This window comes from Anas acuta, chromosome 5 (assembly GCF_963932015.1).
Source record: "Anas acuta chromosome 5, bAnaAcu1.1, whole genome shotgun sequence".
NCBI lineage: Eukaryota > Metazoa > Chordata > Aves > Anseriformes > Anatidae > Anas > Anas acuta.
This window is the reverse complement of record NC_088983.1, coordinates 33,609,123-33,636,154: the sequence shown is the minus strand read 5'-3', so window position 1 is coordinate 33,636,154 and position 27,032 is coordinate 33,609,123. Positions and strand designations below refer to the sequence as shown.

Below are 27,032 nucleotides of genomic sequence, written 5' to 3'. Positions count from 1 at the left end.
AGTTATGCCTTTGCCACACACTGAACTGCAGACCTGAGGACCCTGCCACAAAGAGGTCACCGCAGTTACATAGCTATAGCTGACAGCAGAAAATTGTGCAATAGATTCCATGATATTCTTCCTTCTCCGCATCTGTTGTACCTGAGGAAGCCGATCCAGTGCTCTTCATCTACTGGAATGTACACCTGGTCTACGCTTTGCACCACTGCTCCGTCCTTGATCCACAACATCTCGGGATCTTCCATTCCCTCGAGGCTGCAATTTAGTTTGACGGGTTGACCCTGGGACACCTTTAATTTGATTGGAGATCCTGTAAATTTCATACCTAAAAGAAAAATACTACTCCGCCCCACCCCCGGAAGAAGGGGGGTTGGAGTACAGCAAATTACTCCAAGTCGGTGGTCTGGAATTACACACCCTACCGGCACGGCATGTGCTGCAGAGGGGTCTGTGGACCTCGCCTCTGCCCGCCGGTGCCTGCTAAGCAATAATCACAGGCAAGCACTGAAATCGCAATAGCTGCAGAGCGGTGGCGGCTCGGTCTGCACGGGGTGCTTTTCTCAACTCTGTGCTCGCTCATGGAGCAGCAGGGTGAGCTTCCACAGAGCCCACCACAAAGGCTGGGAGATTCACCGTGCCCGTGATCCGGCCATGCCGACCACGCTCTCAACGTGGTACCACACCTCCCTCTCGCATTTCAGCTACGGTGCTCCCGCACCGCTAAGAAATCATCACACTTGCTCCATTGTATGCATTTGTAAAGAGCTGGGACACGAGAAAGAATCAATTATGCCACGTTATTCAGCGCACACGGTTCCTCTGCGTTACAGAAAGCTTCCCTGCAATTTACAGAACCTGTGAAAGCAAAGCCTGTTCTACAGCACCTCGCCGAGGAGCAGAGATTTCTGTCGCGTGACGTGGGCGTGCGCTCCAGCGAGCCTCCCTGGGTCCAGCCGAAGGACCACACCGCGCTCAGAGCCACAGAGCCACGACTCCAAAGCAGCAGGACCCTGAAGCAGCAGGACCAGCACCAGGGGAGCTGCTCAGGTCCACACTGCCACAGATGCGATCGGAATCTGGCCCAGAGCATTGCTGTACGTGTGGGTGGATGGGGAGTGTTTCCCTCAAGCAGAAGTGAATCTATGGAATGTGTTACCATGAGAAAACACGGAAGCCAGCTGTACAAGCGCATTTTAGAAAGACAGCAAATAAAGGAGGAACCGGAGGATCAAAGGAGACCGTGGGAAAGCAGGAACGTGGAATATAAATGTAAAGCTAGTTTTGTTAGGGAGAGTGGCCATTTCCTATGCCGTGGCACAGGACTGACAGACCAGAACAGGTTTTGCCCAGCTCAATATTATGCCCTAGCAGCAGCTTCCGCATATTTTAGGGAAAAAACACACAACAGAACAAAACAAAACCCCCAATTCCATCACTCCACTGCTCTGGTGCAGCCATGTATCACCACTGTGCATTCCAGCTTCGCCCCGGTCACTGGCCGGTCAGCTTCTCACAGGACGCCTCGCTACCCTACACAACATCACGTGTGAAAGCCAGAGCGCCAAGTAAGCAGCCCTGTTGCTCTCGCACTCTGTTACAGCCTGAGCAGTGACCAGACACGGAGACGCCCGGTGTGCTGCTTCCCCCCCACCAATACACCACCCTCCTGTAGGGACAGCAGCTCCCCCCGCCACCAGCACCCCGGGAGCATCCCCGAACCGGCAGAAGGACTTCGTGCCTGTTTCTAATGAGATCCCCCAGCCTGCTCCCAGCTGGTGTCCAGCGATCGGTATTTCTGCCTTTCTGCCTGCTGCTGTTAATTCAGCGCATTGACAAAAGGCACAGCAAAACTGGTAAGGCGATCGTTTTAGGTTAGTTGCTGCAGCTGGTTTGCTGGGCTAAGGATTTAATCACCTTGGGTGAGGATGATCTAATCTTGCATTACTTAACTCATCTGTAACACAAATTACACGTCCCAGTGTGTGCCAGAAAGCAACCTCCCTTCCACCACTCACAATATTGGAACAAAACATGAAAGCTTCACAGCAGCTCTCTCAGTATTACAGAAAACTAATGCAGCCAGGTTGCTAAAGGCACACGTAAATTGACAGACACTCTCATTACAGGTGCCTTAATGGAAAGGCAAACTACTTGGCTTTCCTCAGACTGCTCTGCCGAAGAGTTAACCACAAATTAAACAATGAAGTGTCATTAGAGACCTTTTATGGTTTCAGTTCCCATACAAATTAATGCTGGAGGAAATTAATATACAGCAGGAGTGTTCAGCCTAAGTTGTAATTCTCCACATTGCCTAATATAAGCCTTCTGTCAAGATCAACTGAAGGGAAGAAATACAAATCAGGGTTTTTTTTTAAATAAATTCACAAGTTTTTGACAGAACTCAGCTTTAGCATCCCTTCCTGCAGGTATCTGGAAGAGGCGCACGGGAGGTCAGCACCGCTTTTACCGTCCACCTTTCCCCCTCGGGCTCTCCCACTCACGATTTCCCACCCGATAACGTTCTCGCCAGCCCAAGCGGCTTCCTCCAAACCTCCCCGGAACAGCCACAGGAGCCGAGCCGTGAGCTGGCCGCTCGGAGACGCGATTCTATCGCGCTCCTTATCAGGCAGCACCGACAGCGGCACCGCCTGTCGCGACAGGCAGCGGGTCGGCGCGCCTCGCCTCCTCGCTCCTGACACCTCGGGAGGTTGGGAGCGCGACCCCGTGAAGTTTTTTGGGGAGCGGGGACAGAGGGGGGCTGCGGGAAGCCTTGCTGCTCCTCCTGCTCCCGGCCTGGCCGCCCGCTGCAGCCGGCGGGAGGCTGCCCGGCCTCCGCAGCCCTCCCGGGGGGCTCCAACTTGGGCAGCGCGGCTCGGAGGGCGCAGGGCTGGGGAAGGCACCGTGCCCGGCTCGCCCCCGGGCTGAGCGGATCGCTGCCGCCGTGCACGGGCAGGGCACCGAGCCTCGCCGCTGCCCGGCTCCCGGGGCTCCCCGAGGTGCAGCTCCCCGAGGTGCAGCTCCCGGCCGTGCCCGGCACCGCAGCGGGGCCGCCGAGCCCCGCGGCCACCTGTAGCCCAACCCCGAGCCCCCTCGTCCCCGGAGGGCCGCCAGCGCCTCACCTGCCGCGGCGGCGGCGCCGTCCCGGAGCGCCGCAGCCCAGAGTCCCAGCAAGAGGAGGCGCGGCAGAGCCATGCCCCGCTTCAGCTCCATCGCTCCCGCACCACCATCGTCCCCCGGCTCCTCGGCTCCGCCGGGCTGCCCCGGGAGGCTGCGGGGAATCTCCAACTTCTTTCCGGCGGCGAGCAGCGGAGCGGAGCGGCTGCGGGTGCCGGTGCCGGGCGGTCTCCCCCTGCCGGCGCGCAGCCGCTCGGCGCCTCCTGGGCCGGGCCCGTCCCTCCGCCGCCGCCGCCTCCTCGGCCAGGAAATGGCGGTGCTGGGCGGCCGCGGCGCGCTGGGCTCCCCCTCTGACATCACCTCATGAATATGCAGCAGCGGCCCCCGGAGCACAAAGTCACCGCCCCGCCGCCGCCCCCGGCCCCGGGCGGGCAGAGCCTCGAGGGGGGCTGCGGGCAGCAGGGGCTCCGAGCCTGAGCACCGAGCCCCAACACCGAGCCCCGGGTGCCTCAGGGCGGGGGGACGCGGGAGGTCGCTGATCTCCCCCCCCCCGGGCCCCTCAGGAGCCCTCACGCACCCGCCTGCCCTCGAGGGGAGCAGGGCTTGGGGCCCACCCCCACAGCCAGGGCTCTGAGGGGATCCCCAGACCCCCGAGGCACCCACACAGCACCCCTCGGCTTCCCCTGCTCCCGGGTCTCGCCAGCCAGCGCCCCACAGGGTGCACGGCCACCCCAACCCCGTCCCTCCAGCAGGATCCACATCCTCTTGTCCTCCTTTCTGCTGGAGCAAGAGCAGGGAGAGGTCTGAGGAAGGAGATCTCCGCTCTTACAAAGTTACTGACATGGTGTGGGAAAAGTCACTGGCAATTAAAATATATGTATATCTGGCACCGTCTTTCTGTAGGAATTATGGTGAGGATCTCGGTTGAAAGACACCATAAGGAGCAATGTCGCTACAACACAGTTTTCAGCTCCGCAGCAGCAACCAGCGTACGACACTTACCTAGCGGCTCCCGCAATACTCTGCAAACCTAGATAAATAGAGGAGTGCGAGGAAATAGCGTTATTCTCACTAGGCGAATAGAGAAACTGAGGCACAACAAGGTCGCGTATTTCCCTCCCGAGTCATAGGCTCTGATCTTTTTGTTTTTTTCCCCAAAGCCATTTGCCTTTCTGATAGGAATTCCTAGGATATTGGAGCAGGGCCAAGGGGATTTCATGACTGGAATTAAAATGTCACTCCCTCCCAAGTTCCTCGCTCTGCAAGGAGGAGACACTGACAAATCAGCCCCCGGAGAGCGTGCGGCAAGCCTGGGTGCTCTCGGGGATGGGAGGCAGTGACATCCCCTTCACCGAGACCGTGACGGCTCTGGGGCTCAGAGGTGCTGTGCAGGTGGTTGCTAAAAGCTTCACGCGCAGTCGCTGTCGCTGCTCTCTCCCCCGTGCATCCGTATATACCCATCTGTCGAAGTGCACTGCGTGGTTCGGCGCTTACTCATATGGAGAGCGCCTTCTAGAAAGTAGCTCCTTCTTCAGCTTTTAGTTGCCTCGTGAGAAAAACAGTGGCCAGCCATTACAATAACGCTGCTTTTCTACAGCTTTGTGCTCCCAAGGGTTTCAGGCAGCTTTACAATTAGAGGCTTACGGCACTACGTTGGTCCTGTGGGCACAGGGAATGTGCTGGGTTGCGACCAGGAGCAAGGAGGCAACAGCAACGGTGGAGACTTGACCAAGACCATCTGGGGAGGCAGTGGCAGAGGGAGGCTGGCCTCCACACCTAGATCTCAATGAGCACAGTGTGCTTCGCCCAAATGTCATGTGTGACCCTTCCAAAGGCTGAAGGGGAAGGGGATAAAGCAGGAAAAGGGAACATTTATCTGCCAAGGGGAGCATGAGATGAGAAGTACTTGCAGCATGATACAGGCCAGGCACTGAGCTGGTGTAAGACAGCAAAGCTTTGCTGGAATCAGAGGAACAATGGGAATTTTCACTAGCAGGGGATCTGGCTTCAGCTCATCTGAGAAGGGCTTTATGTCAACAGCGAGAGGCAGGAAGAGCCATATGAAAATTGGACCAAGATCCTGCGTGCACTGCCAGTTGGAGTGCAAACTGCTGTGGGAAAACTTACAGAGGAGTGCTATATTGCCATGCAGAAATCAAAGGAACTGGCGATTCTGAAATGCTTTCAGGAACTGAAGAAAAATAAACTCTCCTGGCCGTTCGTGTCGCTGAATTAAGTGGCACGGCTTTGTTCTGCAAGCTGTGACACCAGTGACAGTGCTGCTGTGAACAGGCAAAGGACAAACGCAGCGGCTCACAAATAATTTGGTGCTTTCTTCTTTTTCTTACTTCTGTTGCTGTGACAGTGTATTGCCACCTCTCACAAGACTTGCTGGGCAGTGTAGGCATGCTTGAGAATATGCCTAAGAGCTACACAGTAACCAGGAGGTGAAATCCCCATACTAAGAGGCTTCTGAAGACACGGGAGAAAGAAAAAGGCAGAAGGGGAAAGAGGGAGGCAAGGAGGCAGGGTGGGATTTGCTGGGTTTCCTCACCTTCCTCTGCTTTTCAGCCATTTCTAGTTATTGAAACCCACTGGGACAAGGATGAGTTGGCCCATCCCTCTCACTTCAGAGTAAGACAGTGCTCCAAAACACCCATACCTTAAAGGTCAGCAAAAGTGGCTTGCTTGTGCCACTGCTCCATTGCCAAAAGTCTGCAATTAGACACAAAATCCTCTTGTTTTGTGCAAGGTGTTTCCACAGAGCTGCCAGGTTCGAGGACCTGTCCTCTTTGTCCTCTGCCTCAGGATTTAAAGGGCAGCAGCATTCCCTCCATCGTTAGGGGACTGATCCATCACGTCAGGAAGCTGCAGCACTGGCAAGAGTGGCAATGACGTGAGGTCCGAGGGTTGGCAGGAGCAGCCCTGCCCTGCTGGGTAGGAGTCCCAGGATGACTGCTCAGGTGTTTCCTGAGTGGGTCATCTGCAGAAATCAGCTTATTCAGGCCCAGGTCACTATGGGAGCTGCTCCCAGCTTTCCAGTCATCATCACCAGTGGCTACAGCAAGTAAAAGGAAGGAGCTCCAGCAGGGAAGGGGGGGACTTCTGCAGCTCAGGGAATACTTCTCAAATAAATTCCCCAAGGTTGGGCCAGATCACAAGGAGCAAGGAAGTAGAAACCCTCCGGGCTTTTCAAACACTGACAAGAACACAGCTTGAGAGCTGCAGGATCTTTTTTTTTTCTTTTTTTTTTTTTTTTTTCTTTTCTTCCTTTTGAGGACACTGCAAAGGTTAAACTTGGCATAAACTGTCTCCATTCTCTGCCCTACCCATCATAATAATGGGATTGCTAGAGCTTGTTCATGTCGGATAATAACACTGTTTAACGTGGCCACTTCTGAGGACCCAAATATAACACTCAGTCCCGAAATACATATGGGACCCAGCTGGCTATGCCAAGACCTTGGACATGGCATTTAAAGTTGCAGGTGGCTGCAGCAGCTACTTGAGAAGACTGAAATGCACCCTGACTTTGCCCGGGGCAAGCTTGCCATAACTGAGTTCTGCTGCGTGTTTGAGATTTATCTGAGCTGCATCCGAACTCTGTTCTCTTTTAATTTATATTATTCTACCATCTCTTCATTTCTCCTTTCTTGTCTCCCTCCCTAACACCTCCTTCAGTCAGTAGCAGTGTTGAAATATTCCAGCCTCTGTGTTTCTTGAAGCAAGCTTCAGCCTCCTCCAGCTCTCAAACCTTCCATATGTGCTGGTTTAAACTTTCTGTCTGAGTGAAGACAAGGGGAGGGAACCATATGAAAGACTTGCATTTACTCCATCTTCAGAATAAAAGTAAATCAGAGATGAGTCTGAGCCTGGAGTTTGGGTCTGATCCTTTCCTCCTTCCTAGACTCTTGGCTGGGGGACTGGGACTTGGTCATTATGGGGTGGATCTAAGTCAGGATTTTTTTTTTTTTAATTTATTTTTCTTTCCTAAATTTGACTTTTATCCAGTTAAGGATTTTGGTTCCAGTCCAACAATAATCATTACCCCGAGCCCAAACCTGATTCTTCCATGTGTCTGGGTTGGTTATTCTTTTTTAGAGGTGATAAACTAACACATCGTATGTGTTATCTATCTTTTGCAGTAAATGCCAAGCTGTCAGAATGAAAATGTCACATAAATCATACATAAAGTATTTACATTAAAAAAGATTGACTCATACAAATTTAAACCTTTCTGATGGTGCCATCCTTCGCAGCAGGTTGGCCAGGTATTGCCGACGTGAAAGCAATGTTTCTATCTCCGGAGTTGAAATAAAACACAGTGCATCAAAACGGAGTCATCAAACCAAAACAAAATATATTTAACATGGTACAACAGTCAATGCCATAAGAAATCACCATAGAAGTATGCAGTTATATATACTCTACACATACCGATATGACTTTACAAATCTCGTATTACACATAGATACACACAGAACTGACTCGGGAGGAAGCATTTGTTGCCAGCCCCTTGGTTCCTTACCTACTTGCCATAGGGAGTTACAACGCTTTTTTTTTTTTCACAGTTACTGTATTGCGATTGTATTGCGTTCCCCTGCGAGTCATGGTTGATGCCCATCTCTGCCATCCACGCGATGAAATGGTACAGAGCTTGCTCAGCGCATGGCTTGTCCCTTGTGGGACAGAGGTTTGGCAGCCTGAGGGGTCCCTGATGGGTCCTGGGCACAGCCAGGAGCTCCTGGGTCAGTCCCTGGCTCTTTGGAGGACTCAGTTGGCTCTGCCAGGACTGGTCACCTCCTGGATGTGACCTTGCTGGGCTGATCTAACAGCTTACTGAAGGCTCTGCACCTGCTCATGGGGAAGCTGTGCAGGAAGAGCCTCTGAACTACCAGTGGGTGGGCTGTGGTGGGTTAACACCACCTTTACCTTTCCCTCCCTGGCCCCTCTCCCCTTCGCCAGCCCTTGCAGCTCTGAGCAAGTGGTAGGAATGAAATAACCACAAACCTGACCTACAGTCCTAAAAATAGTGGCACTAACAGGGCACTGATCTACATTACGGCTCTCGACGACTGCTAACACTGGTGGAGCTGAATGAGGTTAACTACAGCTGGAAATGCAGCAGCATCTCTGCCACAGACCAGGCAGGGCAAGGTTAGCAAAGGGCATGCTTTTTGCTTTATTCATGTGTCTCACTAATCTGTGGTGAAAGTCTTCAGCACTTCTCAGGGGCATATATTGTGGCTGTGTCAGTGGTCAGTGAAATTTGTGCTGCAAATACCTAATTTGGGGGCAATGGAAGCCAATTATAGGCTGAAAGATACCTGGCAAAACCCCAGAAAGACCCAGTGAAAAAATTGGAAAGTAGAAATGAGAAAACCGAAACAGGAAGATAAGGGTAGAGAGAGAAAAGAAAGTGACTGGTGAAAATAAATTTTTGAAAAGCTTTGCTTGGGGTTTGCTGCAGGTAACTCAGAGCCTGCAGATCTGAATTCTCCTCCTGACTTGACATTGACTGGCCGCAGGCGTTTCAGTGCCTTGCTTGGCCTTGCTGTCTCTGAGTTTCTTACCTTGCAGGGCATCCAAGAGGGCAAATGCACTGCAAAACACGGGCTTTATGAATCCTCCCGTGGAAACAGCTGTCAAAGACTGTGACTGAAAAGTAAAAGAAAGAGTGGGATGGGAGAAGAGGCAGAGACCCAAGGAACAAAGAAATAATGAGGAGTAAAAGAGCAAAAGGAAGAGGGGATAAATGAACAGGGAGACCAATGGGAGAGGAAAATAAGCTTTGGAAATGAGGTTGGCCACGTGTCAGGGTGACCATATCCTCGTGCAATGGCAGGTTTTGAACTGAAATCCGCAGCTTGTCCTGCAGACTGACGTTTGCAGGCTTGTGGCATCTCTGCAACCACAGCAGTTAATCTGTCCCAGGGCAGAGGAGCCGAGAAACCACAGGGGCCCATCACAGAGACGTTTCCAGACAGGAGGAGCGTCTGACGTAGAAGGGCCGTCCATCGTGCCCCTCTGGCCTGTGCACAATCAAGACGGGGAAGAAGCGGGCGTCGTGGTAGGTTGGGGGGTTTTCATTGACAGCCAGCTGGCTGGAGTAGGAGCAGCACTGCTCGTCGTGGCAGCCCCGGTCAGCGATGCTGCTGCTGCGGCTCCTCCAGAGGCCTGTCCTGTGGGAGCCATGGACGCGGCAGAGGGAGAAGCGGCTGGTGTTGAGGGACAGGCGGGAGTTGCCGCTGCAGCTGTGGAAAGCGTGGCGTGAGAAGATGGAGGAGGTGCTGGAGGTGCGGTTGCAGCGCTCGCAGCCGTGGGCCGCCTCACTGTACCGACACACGGTGTAGCTGTTGTAGGCCGGGGAGTCGGCCAGGTCCATCAGCATGGCCTCCGAGTAGCTGGGGATCAGCTGCCGGTTGGTGCAGATGTGCCACTCCAGCTCCGTGCTGTCCTGCGTGGCGTCTCGGGGCATGCGGTACCTGTAGAGGGGCTCCTCCACTGCAGTGGGTGCAGTGTACTCCAGGCCCAGCAGCTTCTCCACGTGGTAGTGGACGTACGCAGTCCGATACTCTATGAGTACCCTGAGCGGCCACGAGATCATCAGGATGGCAGCCACCCAGAAAGCATAGTGCGACACATACCATGGGAGGTGATCCGGGTCCCCGTAGGCCATCATAAGCTCTTTAAAGTCCACGTTTTTGAGCTGCATGCCTTCCCTCACCTCCATGTAGTCATCCAGACCCTCGATCTCTGTGAAGAAGTGAGCTCTCTGGGTCAGGTAAGAGTTCTCAGACTCAATGTTGGCAAAGCTGAAGCATTTGGTGAACCTCAGCTTGGTGGCTGTGTAGCTCTCCAGGCCCAGGAGCTCTTTGGAGATGTCCTTGTACCCACAGTGAGAGTAATCAAACTCAGCTTCAGCCACATGGGTGTTGACCCTCTCGTGATAGACTTGCGTGGTGGTGTAGGCATCGCCATTGCGGTACCGGGTCACCTGCCGGGTTCGCCGCACGAAGTGGTAGCTGATGGCCTTCCACCAGATGCACGGAGTGGCTTGCTGCATGCGGTTGATGCATTCGTATACACTGTCCACATCCGCCTTGTACTGCAGCTCTCTCTTGACGTGGCAGTGCCAGCACTCCACCAGGTAAACCACATAGAGCATGGAGAGGAAGGCCAGCGGGATGTAGACATAGCCGTCCGAGCAGGGGCTGTCATGGTAGATCATGGACTTGCCCTTGAAGGAGCTATCGAAGCTGAGCTTGGTGACCCGGGCCAGCTGACACCAGGCCACCGCCCCCAGGCAGCCATACATGAGGATGGAGAGGAGGAGGCATTTCCAGTGGGACTCTCTGCACATGCAGGCACTCAGGGACTGCTTCACGGGGCGTTGCTTCGAATCACACCACCGGGAATGGGGGGAGAAAGACAAAGAGAGGAACCTGTCAGTCACACTGCTTTACATAGCACACACATGGTGCCTTTTGCTTTCCAGACTGTGTCTGGGTTCACTCTCAACTGCCTGAGGACTGGGACACCACCCTACTTCACAGAAACAGGAATATAAACCGCTTTCCCAGAAACACCAGGACCTCCATGGGGGCAAGACAGGCCCCCATGTCCTTCTCACTGCAAGGAGCCAGCACCCGCCCTCATCTACACACCCTCCTCTGAGGCCAAGAAGGCTTCACAGCAGATAACTGGTTGAAAGCACAGGGCTGTGGGCTTGCCCCTGTGATTTGGGGGTCTCCTGCACCACACTGCCGGGGGGGGCAGGGAGAAGTGTCCTTGGTGGAGCCACAGCCCCCTGGGTCGCACGGCACAGGGGACCAGCGCCTGGCGGAGCCGGAGCTGCTGCCTGAGTCAGAGCTGACTCAGCCCCAGCCCTGAAACCTACCGAGTGATCGACACCATTCTCTTGGAGGCGAGCCATCAGGAAAATTACCAGATTCGAGCACATTTATTTGAAAAAAAATGTCAGAATTACAGCACAGTGCAGTATAGCTGCAGGCTGGTTAGAAGACGAGCTCCTACCTAAAACACCTGAGTGGTTTAAGTGTTAGAGCTAAGGGTGTATGAGTGAACATCTAAAATGCAGCAGCACATCCCTGTCTTTCAAGTCACAAAAGTCAGGCTGGAAGTGGAGGGGGAGTTTGCATTCTTGTGCTCCCGCTGTGCTTGCTGAGGCGATGTGATTGCAGTCCTTACCCCAGCAATGTTGCAGCGAATCAGCTGCATTGTCATGCTATGTTGGGCTATAATAAAAAAGACCAAATCCAGCCAAGCAGCTAGCAGAAACAGAGTTGTCTTTCTGCAAAGAGCAGCAGCAGCAGCATGGGTTACACTCCTGGCTGGCAGCTGCTGGTCCGAAGAAAGTACATGACATGTGGAGGGCTGAATGCATCTCTCTCGTCACCACCATCCTTCGCTTCCCCCTAACTCTGAGAAAACGACAGTGAGAAAGCAGTTACACGCTGATATTCGTGCATCATCATGCCCTCTGCTGAGCCTGATTTTATGCAAAAATAGAAGCATGCTGCTACTCCTTCTCTCAAGGGGCCACCGTGCATCAAACTACTGCATAGACACCAGCAGATGCTAGGTTTGAGAAATGTCTTCTCTTTTTCTCCAGAGATAAAGTTCTCCCCCAATATAGCTTGCTCAGACCCAGAGCAGTTAGGATTCAGTAAGTAAGCTTGAACCAGCGAAGAGTTTAAGAACCAGCATCTTATGACTCAGGAAATAATAGCGCGGCACCACTAGAAAGAATTGACTGTTTTCTCAATGAGATGGAAGCATTGGCACCTAACCTTGCAGGGCTATCAGATCAGGTTTAATACTATTTAATACTGCTTTTTTTTTTCTTTCTTTTTTTTTTTTTTTCCTGTGAGAGAGCCACTTCTAAGTAACTGTAGAGGTTTTTATGATTTGTTTTGAGCACTGCCAAATAGACTACACAGGGTTAGGTCTTTGATTTTGTAGCATCTAATCTGATGCTGTGTAAGTGCAGAGTAATTTTATTTATTTTTGGGAGCTACACCATTCATCTTCAGCAACTAAGGGCAGAATTTGGCCCATGGTTCTTCCTGATGCATCCAGAAGAAACCTACAAAGAATTTCTATTCTGATCCCAAGCCTTCTGTATATACTTGTGACAGAAGGAAGAATAATTATTTTGGACTGTGTTCTCTTTACTAAGGCCATTGACTGAAACAGTGGCCAGAATGGGTGCAGAGGAGCTAAACAGGGCATGGTACATAACACCTTTTCTGCGGGTAGGGCAGAGAAAAGACCTTAGTATGAGAAAGAATAAGGCTGTTTTTTTCCTAGCCTTTGGCAGGAAGCCTTGTGGAAAGCAAGGAAGTGGCTTCAGGCAGACCCAAATCAGCTGAATACTGTCTATGGGAGATTTGGGGATGAATTCCTGAGTCTATATGCAGTCATGAAGAGTTTCATCTCTTGGAAATCTTGTCAAATACCCACTGCTCTGTCCCAGTGCCATGACTGCTCTGCCATAGCCTTCTTCCCAGCTGCATGCTGGCTGTCCTGGCTCTTGGGGACTCTGCCCGGAATCTCTGTCTTTTGTTCTTTCTCTTGACTTTACATGGAACTAGAGTTTTTGAGCGCTGTCGTAATGCAAAAATATGGACTACAATGAAGAACTGCAGACCTCCAGCCTTTTTTCCCCTGAAGGTTTACTGAGGTGAAGAAAACTCTGCAAGTGAAACTCTCTGCTCCAATCTCTGGGATGGAGCAGAAGGAGACAGTGGGGCAGGGTTCTGTCATGGGAATTGAAGTCCGCACTCAGCAAGTTGTTTCCATAGGTACATCTGACACGAACAGCATCTGGTTAATACTCTGCAGAAACGCTGAGGACCCAGCTAAGGATGTCTAGCAGTCAGTTGTAATGTAAGGTGTGTGCTTCAGTACTCCAGGAACCCCAATCCTTTCCAGAACCCACTGAAAGCACTCTCAGCCTGGCCATGCAAGGGCTGTCCCATGTCAGTTAAGGCACTCTTTGCCAAAGGCACTGCAATCCCCACCTTTCGTTTATCTCCATTCCCTTTGCCTAATAAACTTCTCTGCTCTCTGAAGCTCTATATTCCAACTTGCAGCCCACAGGTTGGCTCCTACCCAAGGACTGATTCAACCAGCCCTGCTGGTTAGGGTTATCAGTGGCCATAATGGAGCCTGAGAGCTGGCAAATGCCTCCTAACATGCCTAGCCCCATGAAATGCCACCCCAGCTTTGGGGAAAGGGGTGGCTGCGATCTCACCAGTCCCAAAGCAGCACAGGCCTGAGCTGGCAGCAGCTCCAAGGCTTGCAGGTCCAGGTCTCTGGATGTGTCCTGTGGAGATACCTCAAAATTGGCCTTCAGACCCCTGCACTGAGAGGGCTGGGTCTGCCTGAGCTGGGGTACCTACACTGTTTTCACTGCGGCTTGTAAGAAATGCAGCTTTTCTCCTTCCCGCATTAGTGAGGACATGCAGCCATAATGCCCACTGGCAGATCTCTTGGATGCACACACACCAATCAGCCCAGCTCCACAGGGCCTATGTGCTCAAAACCCATTGGGAAAACCATGATTCTTTTCTTCTGACCCACCACCTCATACCCTCCTTTGCTGCCAGCCAGACCTCACTCTTTGCAGTCCTCAGGTATAAAAGGATCTCTCCTGCAGGGTCTGCCCCTTCGGCTGTCCCTCTCATTTCACGTCCTACCTATGTTCATCTGGCCTATATCTCCTTATTTCTCCTTATAATATTAGAAATACTCTTAGTGTGTTTGTAAGAAAGACAGGAAATATAATAAATAGTTACAACAAAAGCATCAGACATTCAAAAGTCTAATAAGGAAATATATCTTTCCATCTATCTTTGCATAACAAATTCATTAACATGTTAAACCAGTGGCTCCCAAACTTTATTAATTAACATACCACCTTCTTGCAAGCATGGTGTTTGTGGTACTACATGGAATCTTCTCCTTGCCATGTGCAATGTTTCAGATCAAAATGGGGTAAGCTTGTGTTTTGGGATGACTACAATAAATGCTTAAGAAAACTAATAATTTCCATGATAACTTGGGCCAGTCAGCGACCGAGAGCTGCATTCTCTGGGGAATGCTGTGGCTTCTGTGTCGTTTTGATGTGGAGCAAAACCATAACCCATGGAAAATGTTAACAGAGAAATGTAATTGAAGAAAGTGAGGTCAGCGAGCCCTTCAGAAAGCCAAGGCCAAGCAGCGACTGTCCCCAAACAGGCGAAAGCTCAGTCACCAGGCATCCTCCCTGCAAACCAGGGCCCACAGATTTGGGTCACTAACCGAAAACAAGAGGTAGCCCTGCCCCAAGCTGCCCTTCCCCACTCTACCTTTACATTGGGGCTTTTTGGCTCATTCTTTCCAAAAAAAAGTTCAGGCAGAGAGATGTATCTGCATCCCACACAAAATGGAGAGGCGGGTCTGTGTTCTCCCATGGTCTGTTTGTTGTCTGGTGGCGTGGAGTCTTCCAAGACACTAAATGATAGATGTTATTTAATTTGTTGCCGCAGTTGCTGGAAAATAGTCTGGAAAGCCCTAGCTGCTGAAGGAAAACTGGAAATTCAACTGACACCTACAGCAGACAGGAGTTTCCAGGCTAGCAGCATTTCGATTATTTCTCCTTCAAGAAACTTTGTGCAGAACTTAGTTTGCAAATGATAAAGCACCCAGGCAGTGGCTGAAAGGGCAATTGCCTTCAAAGACACCCTCGGATGGCGGATGCTGGAGATCAAACGCTGGTATGCAGGGACCGGCGCGGAGCCGGCACACCCACCCTGCTCCTGCCCCAGCTCTGCAGCAGCCAGCTCGGCTTCTGGCTGCAGCAACAATAATTAAAATCATTTAAAAGTAGTTCGTGCTGTAACAGCGTGCAAATTTGGGCTGTTAATCCTGCCTAGTGTAAAGGGCTGGGGAGAGAGGAGAGGGGGAGCATGTGGCCCAGCACTTGGCAGCTGGAGCAGAGTGTGGCCAGGGGCTGGAGGGGTGGGTGACCAGGATTTTGGCTCTCTCACCCATCTCTGGACTGCTTGTGAGACCAGCATGAAGATGCAGGCAGCTGGGTTGTAACCGGTAACCATCCTATGTGAGCTTACAAGCAACAGCACCAAGGTGGCCAAGAAGGCAAAAAATTACACACACAGCCCAACACACACACAGACACACACCGAGCCCTGATTTCTCCTTAAAAGGCACATTTGAACTTTAAGACTTATGCTAGAGAACAAAATATTTCTGGATGATTTGTGTCCCTGGGTCCCTTCCTTGTGATGGGTGCATAACCAGGAATGAGTTTCCTGGGGTGCAGGTCATGGAGGGCTGGATGCCCCTGCTTCCACAAGCAAGCATCTCCCCATTAGCATGCGGAGGAAGGGATGCGCAAAGAAGCCCAGACTGATTCCACCAGCACAGGATTTTGGGTGCCTACCTTGGACCTCAAGTGCCTCAGTTTTATCAGTGAAGGCTCACTGCCTTTGCTGACCTCTGGACACCAGCTTATCTGATGGCCAGATTCACTCGCTGGCCACATGGCTGTCCTAGGTGATGGCTGGGATGGTTACAATACAGTAAAGAGCCAGATGGTTCTTTAGTCCTCACAGGTAGTCATAGGGATTTCTCCTATCAACTTTGCAAGACTATTCTGGGTCAGAAAAGTTCAGCTCCTCTTATGATCCAAGCTACCTTTACACCTTAAGACCAGGAGACACCATACCTTCTCTCTTTAGCTCTTATACCTCACGGGCAGTGCAATTTCACTCTACAGTCCTATGTACGTCCCAGTAACTGGTGGCTGGTGAAAGCTCATCTTCCATAAAGACACACTGCATTAATTTATAGACAAAAGCAAATGAAGGGCCTGCAATCCCTTCTGCAATTTGTTCTGATGTTGAAATTTCACTGCCATTGTAATTTTGTCTCACTTTAGTCCCCATTGGTGGCAGTGGGGATGCCCATTCTCCATGTGATGAAAGACTTCTTTCATACTGCTTCCTTCTCTCTCTGAAGGTGCTTCTCCATGCTAATTTTGACACCTCTAAGCCTTCTTTTGACATATTAAATGGGTCAAGGTCTCAGTGTCCTTCACTGCACAGTTTTTATTCCTGCCCTTTGGTACTCCACTCTCTCTCTGGCACCTTGAAATCCTTCTTAATGTGTACCCTGCAAGTGGATACAGGACTTCAGCATTCATTTCACTGACATCATACCAAAACATAAAAGGACCTCCCATTCCCATACATTTTCCCTTTTTAATATCACCAAGAATTGCATTAGTAGATTTTGGACCAGCACCACCCTGGGTGTGTAAATTCAGCCACTGACTGCTCCTAGGTACTTTTTGAGTCACGGTTTTGAAGATAGCTAAAGACTTGGCTGCACTCTCCACCCTGAAATGAGTAACTTCAGATTTGGCTTTGGATTGAATAACCAAATTATTAAATGAAGCAGATCCCTCTGTAGGACAGTGCTCATCTCATTGTAACAGAACAGCCTGGTAATGTTTGTGCCAACTGTAAATGTTACCAGCAGTGATTTTATGCCTAAATCCAATGGATAGTGTCAAATCTAGTCATTATTCCTCCAGAACTCTGCCAATCTAATGGCTAAATACCCCATTTACATATACAAGTCTTCATAAAGCCAAGTGTCAGTCATTAGAACAAGGCTGTGGGTGTTGTGTGCACACCAAGGTGCTTCTCACACTTCCAGTGCTGACTGCCGGGGGTAATCCCTCAAGCAGCTCTAGATGCAATGCTAAGACAAACCCTCCAGAGCTTCAGTGGAGCACGTCATTACCTAGCTTGCTGTTGTCACACGCTATTAATCAGTAGTTGCATTTTACTCCAAAAGCAGGTGTATGGCAGTGTGGGCTTGAAGCATTACTTCTTTTTCTTTGCTGCTTATGGCATGCAGATGGTTACGGTGACAATTATAAACCTCTTGTTTTGTCCACTTCCAATCCGGACTGCTAGAATAAATTTGAACTGAAGGCTACCAAGCTGACCCTGATGGACGTGGAGAAATGGCCTGTGAAGTTCAAAGGAAGCTGTTTACACTGCTTTGGAGTTAGTCCTTAAAAAAACACCCTGTATATTATTTTGCCGTATGTTTACTATTTCTCTGTAGCTCTCTAACAACAAAATGGCTTTTTCCTCTTCTGCCAGACTCAGTACTTCAGTCTCTTTGAAAACTCCATCATGAGCTGGATAGGCAGAAAACATGCTGCAACAGCAGGAATTTATTCTAATGTTTGTTTTGTGGACAGTTTGGGGTCCAAGCTTGACTGCCTGTGTCTGGTTTGCAGTCTGATATCTGGGTTCCCCAATTTCAAAAGCATTTAAATTCTCCTTCGGGGAAATCATGCCAAAAGCGTTTCCTGTCCCTTGAAACCTTATGTGTGAACGTGTTTGCCCTTGGTGGCTGACCTCAAGAGCTGCAATTTTGCTGAAGCAAAATGCTATCATGTCTGAAATGAAAGAATGAGAGAAAACAGAGGGTGGTGAAGACGTGGCCTGAATGGAAATAGAGAAATGAGAAGGAAACACAGTAGGAGGGAGGCGAAGAGGTGGAAGAGAGAACAGGGTGGCCTAGACATGCTCCAAATGCAAATGTCACTGAGGCAGGGGCTGTGGTGGGTAAGGATGGGGACCTGCCAGCGTGGGCCAGGCTGGGAGGGAGTCGGGCCCTGGGAGCAGAAGCATGAGGCAGCGCCTGGTGTCTTGGTGCGTTCCTGCTCTCCTCCAGCACCGTGGGCTGACCTGAGCACCAACAGCAAAGTGACCCCACAGCTCGGGGCTGCTCATGTGAGCAGAGTCCATCTTGTCTTTTGTTTTTGTTTTAGTTTTGCAAGCGTAGTCTTCCTGTCCACAGGGGAAAAAGAGAAACACTGATATAGGACTGCAAGAAGAGAAATAGATGTAGAGGAGAAAGAACTGAAAATGGGGGATAAATTAATGCCAGCCACAATTTCATTTGCCTCTGTGGATTTATACTTGTGACAAATACATCCCAATGAGATAGATGAAAGGGGAAGAACAATCAATAACCACAAGTCACACACTTTGGCAGGTGGCGACCTGCCTGGATGAAAGCAGATTTTTGTCTCTGACTATGAGGCTTCTTCCATCCTGATCAGGAGAGGGCAGTGGAAAATGTTTCACCTCCTGATGGACGTGGCAGGATGTAATGCAGAGAGGACCAGCAAGTCCTTGCCAGGCGAGCTTTCAATTGTGCTGTTGACCGTAACTGAGGTGAGCTCTGATGCCAGGACCAGCCTCCAGTTTGCTGAGAAAGGCCTTGCATGTGTCCAGTGAGACAGGGACGATTCAATGAGGGCAAGGAAATCTCTACCCCACTTCCCCAATCAGCCACCACTGACCTGGGTGCAGATGTCAGCCTCCAAGTCCTGAGGAGATCCTGGTGAAAGGATCAAGGAGAGCGGGGTGACCAGGGAGAAGACAATGACAGGAGAAGAGTCAGAGTACAACCTCTTCTTGCCTCTCAGGGCCAAGTGAACTCCTAGGTGAGATGCTCATTAGTACAGAAAGAAAGGAGCCTGCAGGGCTGTGCTAAACCAGATGTTGGTGTACGACTGTTAGAAGTACGCCTCCACCATGTGACCCAATCTGGGCACCACATGGGGCATCGATAATAAGGCCTGGTGAGGGAAAAGGGAGATATTACAACAGTCATCTCATAAATTCCCTCCTGGGGAGCCTGAAATAAAATCCCTCCTCCTATCCATCTTGAACTACAAGAAGCCCATTACCCCCAGCTCACGCTGAGCCAATAGAAAGTGCTCTCAGCATGGCTGCCAGCACGGAGGGAAAGGGAAATATCAGGAATAGAAGGCAACGGAAAAAGCCATTTAGCATCAAAGAGAATTTCCCTTCGGTCCTTGAACACGCTGTATGGTTGCTGCACGTACGTTTCGAACGCACCATTTGCTCCTCTGCCATGGAGCTCCTGCCGGAGTGAAAACCTCATGCAGGCAGGGACTGTGATGCCAGCACCGAGCAGAGAAGCTCTGTGACTTGGTTTAACAGGAGCAACCTGCACGCATGCCACATGTTGGTTGTGTCACCAATGCGGAGGCATTCGCTTCAGCAGCTGTACTCCTGCGGTGAATGGGGATGGCTGGGCTTCTGGTTGGTCAAAGCCCTGCAGAGATTTAATCTCCTCCTTCCCTCACCGGAGGGCAGAAAGGTTCACAAAACGGAGGCACTCAATTCTCTCCCAGGCAGAGGCTATCACAGCACAAGACAAACCACAGAAATGCACACATCTTGCTGATCCACCTGAATATCAGCTGATAGGACCCCCCTGAGGTACTGTAGAGAGGCAGCCCATTACTTCACACCATTCACCTTCATGAATTCAAGCATTAAAAAGTCACTGTCTGAAGAAGAGGAAAGCAGAGGTCAGGACAGAAGGAGCTTCCAGTCCTCTAAAACATCAGATCCAGAGGTAGCTCTTGCAGGATACTTTTAAGTTCTTCAAGCATAAACAAAGGAAATCCTGGAAAAGAAAGGCATTTGGATCCCAGCCAGTATCCATGCAGCACATTGCACCGGGATGAGAAAGCTGCCCACTAAAATGTAAGGGGAGGAAGGTGAGGGGCGTGAAGCATTTGGCCCCAGCCGGCTCACAAGCTGCTGCAAGGAGAGTCACACAGGTGCATTTTTGGCGCAAAGGAATCCTAGCAACAAAGCGGTCACCATTTGCAAACAGAAGTTAGGGCTGTTTCAGTGACAGCTTCCTACAAGCTTGCAAAATACTACACTAACAAAATTATCCCTTTCCCCCCCCCAAATTACTGACATTGCTGCCACTGGCTTTTGACTCAGCAGTGCCACAAAATCATATTCCCTATGCCTTCCCCTTGGATATCGACCATTCCTAGCAGGCACAGAATGCCTGGCTCCACCAGGCAGCCTCTGGTGAGACGGGGACAGCGGGAAGGGGAGAGCTCCACGTGGTTGACATCTTCCAGCTGGATCCAACAGGAAGCCAGGCGTACCGTCTTGCTAGCTCCTCACAGGCTGTCGGCAGCCTTGTTGTCTAACGCCCCGGTTTAGACAGCCTTTGCAAATGAGAAAAATAGTTTGTTATTATTAATGCCATTTAATCTTACTCTAAAGGAACACCCTGAGATTTGAATGGGGGATAGAAGCTGGTTACCTAAGTGGTAACCAGAAAAACCAGAACAAAGTGGCTCAGTGAGTTGGTGTCTCAGTCTCCATCCTCCTTATTTCCCATGTGGGACCTCCCATGGGCCAGCCGTGCCTCAGCAGAAGACCTCCTGGCACCACGGCGTTGGGCTCAGGCTGTGGCTGTGCCTGGTCCCTTGTGCTGCTGAGCTGAGCCTCCCCTGCAATAACATCTAGCACTGCTCTGCCAGACTCAGAGAGTGCCTTTCCCCATCCCTGCACCTTTCTGAACACAGCTGGGACCTTGGTGCTGTGAGATTTTATAATGGTGCTCTTGTTAAGATGAGGTAGCATCCCAGCAGCTTATGCTTCCCAGTGAGAAAAGAAGATTCATGATGAATATCACTCCTTTCTCTCTCTTGCTACTCTTTTTTCTCTCAGAGAAACATTCTGCCATAACCTGTGACAACACAGCATGTGAAAATTTCACTGCAGATTCATTTAAAACACCTAATGGTTAAGAGAACTCCTGGGAGCCAGGACATCTGGGGTTTATTTCCTGACCTGAGCATGGTGTGGCTTCATCACACCTTTCTGCACCTCCTGAAGATATTGAAAAAACAGCATTTGTAAAGTGCTTTCACATGAGCATCGCAGCAGCACTCTCCTGTAGGGTGTGTAAGCTGTCCCACCCTGCTGCTCCATGTTCCTGCTGTTGAGAACCACGGGCTTTGCCTTTTGCCTTGGACAGGCCCCTGCTGAGGCCCATGGGTGCTCCAGCTCCATTGCACACCTCAGGCCTGCAGACAGACTGCCACTCACACCTTTTCACCACATGCCCTCGTTGCCTCCTTCCTCCACCAGGTACTTGCACTTCTGGCTGGTCTCCTCACCTCCAGGCAGTCCCAAGGGGTTGTTTTCCACCTTTTGGGTCCCCCATGCTGGCTGGAACCTACTGGTGGATGCAACCACCCAGCCTCTGCAGTGCTCCATGCAGGAGCTCCATGCTCGGGGGGCCAAGGCTGCTGGGGCAGAGCCAAGGTAGCTGTTCCAGGGCTGGGATGTGCAGGGAAAGAGCAGAAAGCACAAACTGTTAAGCAGTTAGGTCCAGGAACTTCTCTTCCTTAATTTTGTGTCTTGGGATGAGATGTGCTACGGGAAGGGCGACAGCAGCTCATGTAGGGTCCAGCATGGGCAGCATCCCAGGGATCATAACCCGCCTAGAGACAGCGCTGCCCCTTGGGTTTTGGCTAGTTAGCAGCACTGCTACAAGAACAGTGACCTCAGCAAAGTTTCACGGTGCACTAGTTTTAACTTTGTAGTTCTTAAGCTCAGAGGAGACGGATGAATGATTATAGTCTGAAAGCGAAACCTTCAGTGAACTATATTTTTCATGATTAGAACTTAAAAACTAATTAACTACTTAACCACGCTTTTCTGGAAACTGGAGCTCCTGCTATAAGTGAGAAATCAAACAGAGCCTTATCTGCAGTGTCACAACAGTGTCACCGTAACAACTGCAGGGACTTACGGTGCTGATAGCTCGGCAGTGGCTGGGTTTGGTGTTAACTCACTGCTGTGTGCCAGAACACACCGAGAACAAAGCCCCACTGAATACGGACCATTTGGGGACATTTCACTCTTCTAAATCTCTGTTCCCCTAGTGTCCCTGGTCACCAGCAAAGCTGTGAGCTATTTTGTTTCCAGGTATAGGAAAAAAAGGGGAGGAAGCCCCATACTGTTCCCAGGGAGAAGACACCTTCTACCTCATCGCTGCCGTGGCTTCCGCTGAGTGAAAAGAAGCCTTGGTGACCACTCTTCCCTGTGGGTGGAGATTATCTTCTGAGGTCTCCAAAGTGAGAAAGGGAGAACAAGGAGCATATCTGGGGCTTCAAAGCAGTGTGCAGACCCCCTGCCTTCCACTGGTACCAGCCGGCTGGCTGTCCTCCTGAGGGCACAGCATTAGCAACCAGGCCTGAATGGCGCCTGGTCTCCTCACCTCTCCTCTCCCACAAGGCAACATCTGTGCACTTAGCAGCTGTTTGCCAAAGCTGTCCTCATAACCCTCCAGTGACGGTGCTCCACAAGCTCCCCAGTCACCCCAGTCCACTCCCCCGAAACAACTATCTTGCTGGAAGGAAGCAGGAACACCAGCCAGGAGGAGCAACACAGTTCAGCCTCAGCCACGGCTGTGATGAAGTGCTCTCTGTTGCAAAGGACGGAGGACCTTGGCCGTGGAAGCCCCCCCAGCTGGAGCCCAGGCTGCCACTCAGAGCTCAGACACATCCATCTGCTGTTTCCTCTCTATTTTTTTAAACTCTTGTCAGCTTCTGGTTCAAAGTACAGAGAAGAAAGACAACTTCAGGGCACCAAGAACAGGCACGTGAGCAGAAGATAAAGTGGGGCACAGAAAAGAACAAAAGCAGAGTAAGATGTGATGCCTCAGCATGGATTTTCTTTTGACAGGATCTGCAATGCAAATATTTCCTGGAACTGCAGGATCATGAAAAATAAGCTTTCCTGTTTTTCCATTGCCACTATTGATGGAATTGTTCCTTTGTCTTTATGAGGGAGATGACTTGAATCAAGAAATGAGGTGCTCTCCTTGATTTGTGTTTGCTGAATGAGTGGGCAGGAGGGGTAGAAAGGGTCTATCACTGTTTGACCCACATTCAAGAGGGGCAATACTGTGCACCATACAAATATTACCTCTTTGGTCAATTATACTCGCCTGGGACGGTGACAGGCTTCCACTGGGCCAACCAGTAGCTAATATTCAGGGTGCTACTGGAGTAGGTCTTCTGCAAGAGGTTTGAAAGTGCCGAGGGGAAGAAAAGTGCTTCCCTAGGTCCCACATTTCATGCTTGGTACCTTCTAAGATTCTGCTTAAAAGATGGCAGAGACCAACATTAACCTCCTTCATAGGCCCTCTGCCCTCTCTCCTTTCCAGCCCTGGCTCCTGATTCTGTTTCTGGCGAGCAGAGAAGCCTCAACGAGGACAGTGAGCCTCTGCAGAAGCAGGCGGCAGCCACAGAGGCAGTGGGGACCCAACAGGCTCAAGGGGGTCTAGAAGGGAGAAGGCTTCAGCAGAGCAAGGGGGGCTGCTGGTGAGGAAAGTGCAGCTACGGCAGGGCTGATAAACCTGTGAGGGCCGCCTGCCTGGTCCCTCCACCACCTTCCATCCATGTGGGTAAGACTCTGCTCATAGATGGGCACAATGTAAAGCTACCTAGTCTAAGTTATTTGTGGCCACAAGCAGCGCTTTTGAAACCAACTCCTGTTGGGCCTTGCATTGGCAGCAAGAGGCAGATGAGACAGCGTTGAGTGGTCTCCCTCTTCTGCAACATTTCTAAGTACATCATCACGCTGGTGACCATGGGTTTCAGGAATGTTTACCCATGAGGTTTTCCCTCTTTTATTTAGACAGACTAACTGATTGTGCTATGTCATGCCCAATTACAGTCCTCAGATATGTAAGACAAGACAAAACCAGTCATGGGCAACTGCTGTTTGACTCTGCCAATACAGACAAGACAAATACGTATTTCAAAATGTCAAGTGGCTGCTGCTTTCAGCTTCCTTCAGTGATTAGTTGGCTTTGGTAGCAAATAAATGATGTTTGTACTCACCAGCTTCACTTTCCTGAAAAAAAAAAAAATCAGCTAAGTTTAAAAAAAATATTTCAGACCATTTCCTAATTGAGGTGTAAGTTGGCAAAAATGCAGAAAAGTCACTATCAGCTCTTCAGCGTAGGTGTAGGCTGTCACAGTAACAAGCAAGACAAGAAAAGTAGCCAGCCCACAGCCTAACCAGGGCAGGACAGAGCAGTGGGGAGGAAAGTGAAAGAAAATATGTCCAGAGAATAAATCGACAGCAATAACTGCTGATTTTTTTTGGAAAACCATGTCCCTTCCATTCCCTCACCTCAAAGACCCTCATTCTTTTTCACAAGTGTTGATGGGGTGGTAAAATCCTACACTACCACCAAAAGCATGACTGGTACAGATCATCCAGCTCTAGCAATCGATATCTCAACAGAAAAACAACAACAACAACAGAAACAGCCACCAAACCACAAAACAGCAGAATAGTGGCAGGTAATCCAAGGGCTTGCTCTGACATTCAGCACTGCCAGCAGAAAACCCAGGTGGCCCTGGGAAGGACAGGGCCAGGGCTGCAGCCAGGGACCAAGCAGCTGCTCTCCTTTCCTCCGCAGCTGCATCCTCACTTGTCCTGTTTTCATGAATAAAAACTCAGACTTGAGGCGCGTTCTCTGCCACTCACTCAGGATTTTATCTCACATTGATTTATTCCCCAATAAAGACAATTTTAAGTCACTGTTAGGATTTAAGTCCATGTATTTGATCCAAGTAAAATCCATAAATGACAAGACTAATATAGAAGACCATGAAATGCCTATTTAATTCAGGGCAATTCAATGCAACTGCAGGTCCCAGAACCAAAAAAAAATAACACTATTTACATGGAGATAGAAGAAGCAAGAGGAAAAGACCAATGATGTAGGACTGCAGGGTTAAGACATCACTGTTACAGGCATTTGAAATATAGACTCAAATGTGCAAATGTTTGTATTGGAACAGAAGAAAAACTGAGAAGAGGATGACTGAAGCAAGATATAATGTGCTTAGCAGAGAGATCAAGTGCTCTCATGTCTAGAAACGGCTTAGATATTTTTATGGTGGACTTAATATATTGGAAAGCCTTCTGTAGCTTGTGGCCATTGACCAAATAAATCAAAAAATCCCTTCCAGCATTAACCATCTATTGATCTTCTGCAGGGCTGTAATTACATTGGGGAGCTCTACCGCTCGAACAGCGGCTCTATCCTGGGCCCAGCCACAGCTCGTAGCGGTGAACTGTATCGCAGGTGTTTAAAAAGCAATTGGACAGGACAAAACCCTAATTTTCACCCACAGAGGACAGTTTTTTCAGCCTCAGCTGAGAAGTCAATTTTCTATTATAGTGACTTTAAAAAGTGTTGCTTGGTTTTAACCCAAGCGTCCGGCAGCTCCACGTAAGCTTTGCTGAGATTACGACCATAGGACCACGAGACCGTTGACGAGTAATGTAAACATAAAGAGAAGCTGTAAGCAGACAAATTGCACACAGAAATGTTCCGGGGTTGCCTTCGCTTCTGTTTGCAGTGTTCTCTGCCCGCTTGGAGGCTGCTCCATGCATCCCCAGGAGCATCTATGCTTGCTGTTAACTATTATGAAGAAAGTTCAGCCACTTCCACGACTTGCACACGGATTACGCAATGCAAGTGGCAGACCTGTCAAAACAGTCGGGAGCCAAGGCTACATTACGGCTAGAAGAAAACCACAGGCATTCCTAACACCGGACCGCTCGCTGTCCCAAATGTACAGGACTGTAAGCATATTGTCATCGGCTGCCACACAGCCCTGCAGCTCTGTCTGGCCGGTGCCTTGTGGCTCAGTGTTTTTTGTGTCACCGCTCAGACACATCAGTCATTCCCTGCCGGTGATCTGCAAGGCCACAGCGAGGGCTTCGCAGCTGATGTGAAGAAGCACATTAAGCTATTATTTCCTACGGTGTTTTCTACTGCAGATCAGCCAAGAAGAGTGCCTAGGCCCCAAGACAAAATGGGAGGGATGTCCTCAGTCCTGTGGCCCGAGCATTTGAAACCCTCCAAGCCCCAAACTGCAAACCCAGCCTGCAAGTTATCCCAGCGCCCGAGAGCTGCAACCCCACGACCACCTCCGCCCCCTGGGCAGCAGCAGGCACCCCTGGCCCCCCAGGTGCCGAGCGGGACAAACTTCCCCTGGACAGGCCCCGTTTCTCCCCCTGCATCCTTCCCTCTGCAGCCTCCTCCCGGCTGCGGGGACCCCGCCCGCACCGCCGGCGCCCCGGGCACTGCAGGGCGCGGCGGGCACCGCTCCCCGCACCGCTCCCGCACCGCTCCGCACCCCGCACGGCGGCTGCAGGTAGCGGCCAGGCTGCGGGGCTGCCTCCCCTCTCTGCGGGCACCCCCCGGGGCTCCCTCCTTCGCTCCCCGGCCCCCTCCCCTGCCTCTTATCCCCCGGGACCCCCCCGGGAGGGTGTCCCCCTCCCCATCCCCGGCCGCTCACCTCCTCCCGCTCGGCGGCGGCCGCCCCCGGGGCGGGGGTGCTGCCCGGCCCGCTCTCAGCAGCCGCCTCGGCATCCCCCTCCGAGGACATCCTTGGCCATCACCGGCGGGCGGCGGGGGCTGCGGACCCCCGAGACGGCCGAGAGCCCCCTCGGGCCGCCCCCCTGCCGGGAACGGGGCCGGGAACGGGGCCGGTGCGAGCCGCCCCCCGCTCCCAGAGCCGCCCCGCCGGGTCCGCCCGGCTCCTTCCAGCATCCCAGGCAGGCGGGCAGCGAGGGAGGGAGGGAGGGAGGCGGCGGAGGGGAGGAGAGAAAGGAGAGGCGGAGGGGGGTGCCCCAGCCGCTCCCGGCCCCCCCAAGGTGGGAGCCTCTGGGGGAGGCTGGGAGCCACGGGGGGGTCCTTCCCTCCCTTCCCTCCCCTCCCTCCCCTTCTCATCCCATCTCATCCCCTCTGGTCCCCTCCCCGCCCCGCCCGGGGGCTCCCCCCGCCTTCCCCTGGGGGCGAGCATCCCTCCTTCCCTCCCCGGGTGCCTCTCCCCGCTTCTCCCCAAGCTCACACCGCGGCCGGGGCAGGAAGGGGGGCGCGGAGCAGCCAGGGCAAACTTCCCCGCTCCTCTCCCC

General features: G+C 51.4%; 2 protein-coding genes across 6 annotated transcripts in view; both read right to left on the bottom strand.

The window, feature by feature from the left end:
* TYRO3 (TYRO3 protein tyrosine kinase) overlaps nucleotides 1-3,486 on the bottom strand; it is a 39,795-nt gene extending 36,309 nt beyond the window's left edge. For 2 of the 5 annotated variants that reach the window (XM_068683890.1, XM_068683891.1), the window contains exons 1-2: nucleotides 3,120-3,486; nucleotides 142-325 (exon numbers count right to left, since the gene is read on the bottom strand). In XM_068683890.1, the coding sequence (XP_068539991.1) occupies nucleotides 142-325; nucleotides 3,120-3,471 (536 nt within the window). In that variant the 5' untranslated portion in view covers nucleotides 3,472-3,486. Of the gene's footprint in view, nucleotides 1-141; nucleotides 340-3,119 lie in introns of all 5 variants that reach the window. The other 3 variants (XM_068683893.1, XM_068683892.1, XM_068683894.1) reach the window with 3 other exon arrangements.
* Nucleotides 3,487-7,454: 3,968 nt separating this feature from the next.
* LOC137857439 (transmembrane protein 151B-like) lies at nucleotides 7,455-26,811 on the bottom strand. Its single transcript, XM_068683889.1, has 2 exons — nucleotides 26,414-26,811; nucleotides 7,455-10,510 (listed from the first exon to the last, which is right to left on the bottom strand). The coding sequence occupies exons 1-2, from the start codon at nucleotides 26,501-26,503 to the stop codon at nucleotides 9,080-9,082; spliced, it is 1,521 nt and encodes a 506-aa protein (XP_068539990.1). The 5' UTR covers nucleotides 26,504-26,811; the 3' UTR covers nucleotides 7,455-9,079.
* Nucleotides 26,812-27,032: the final 221 nt, after the last annotated feature.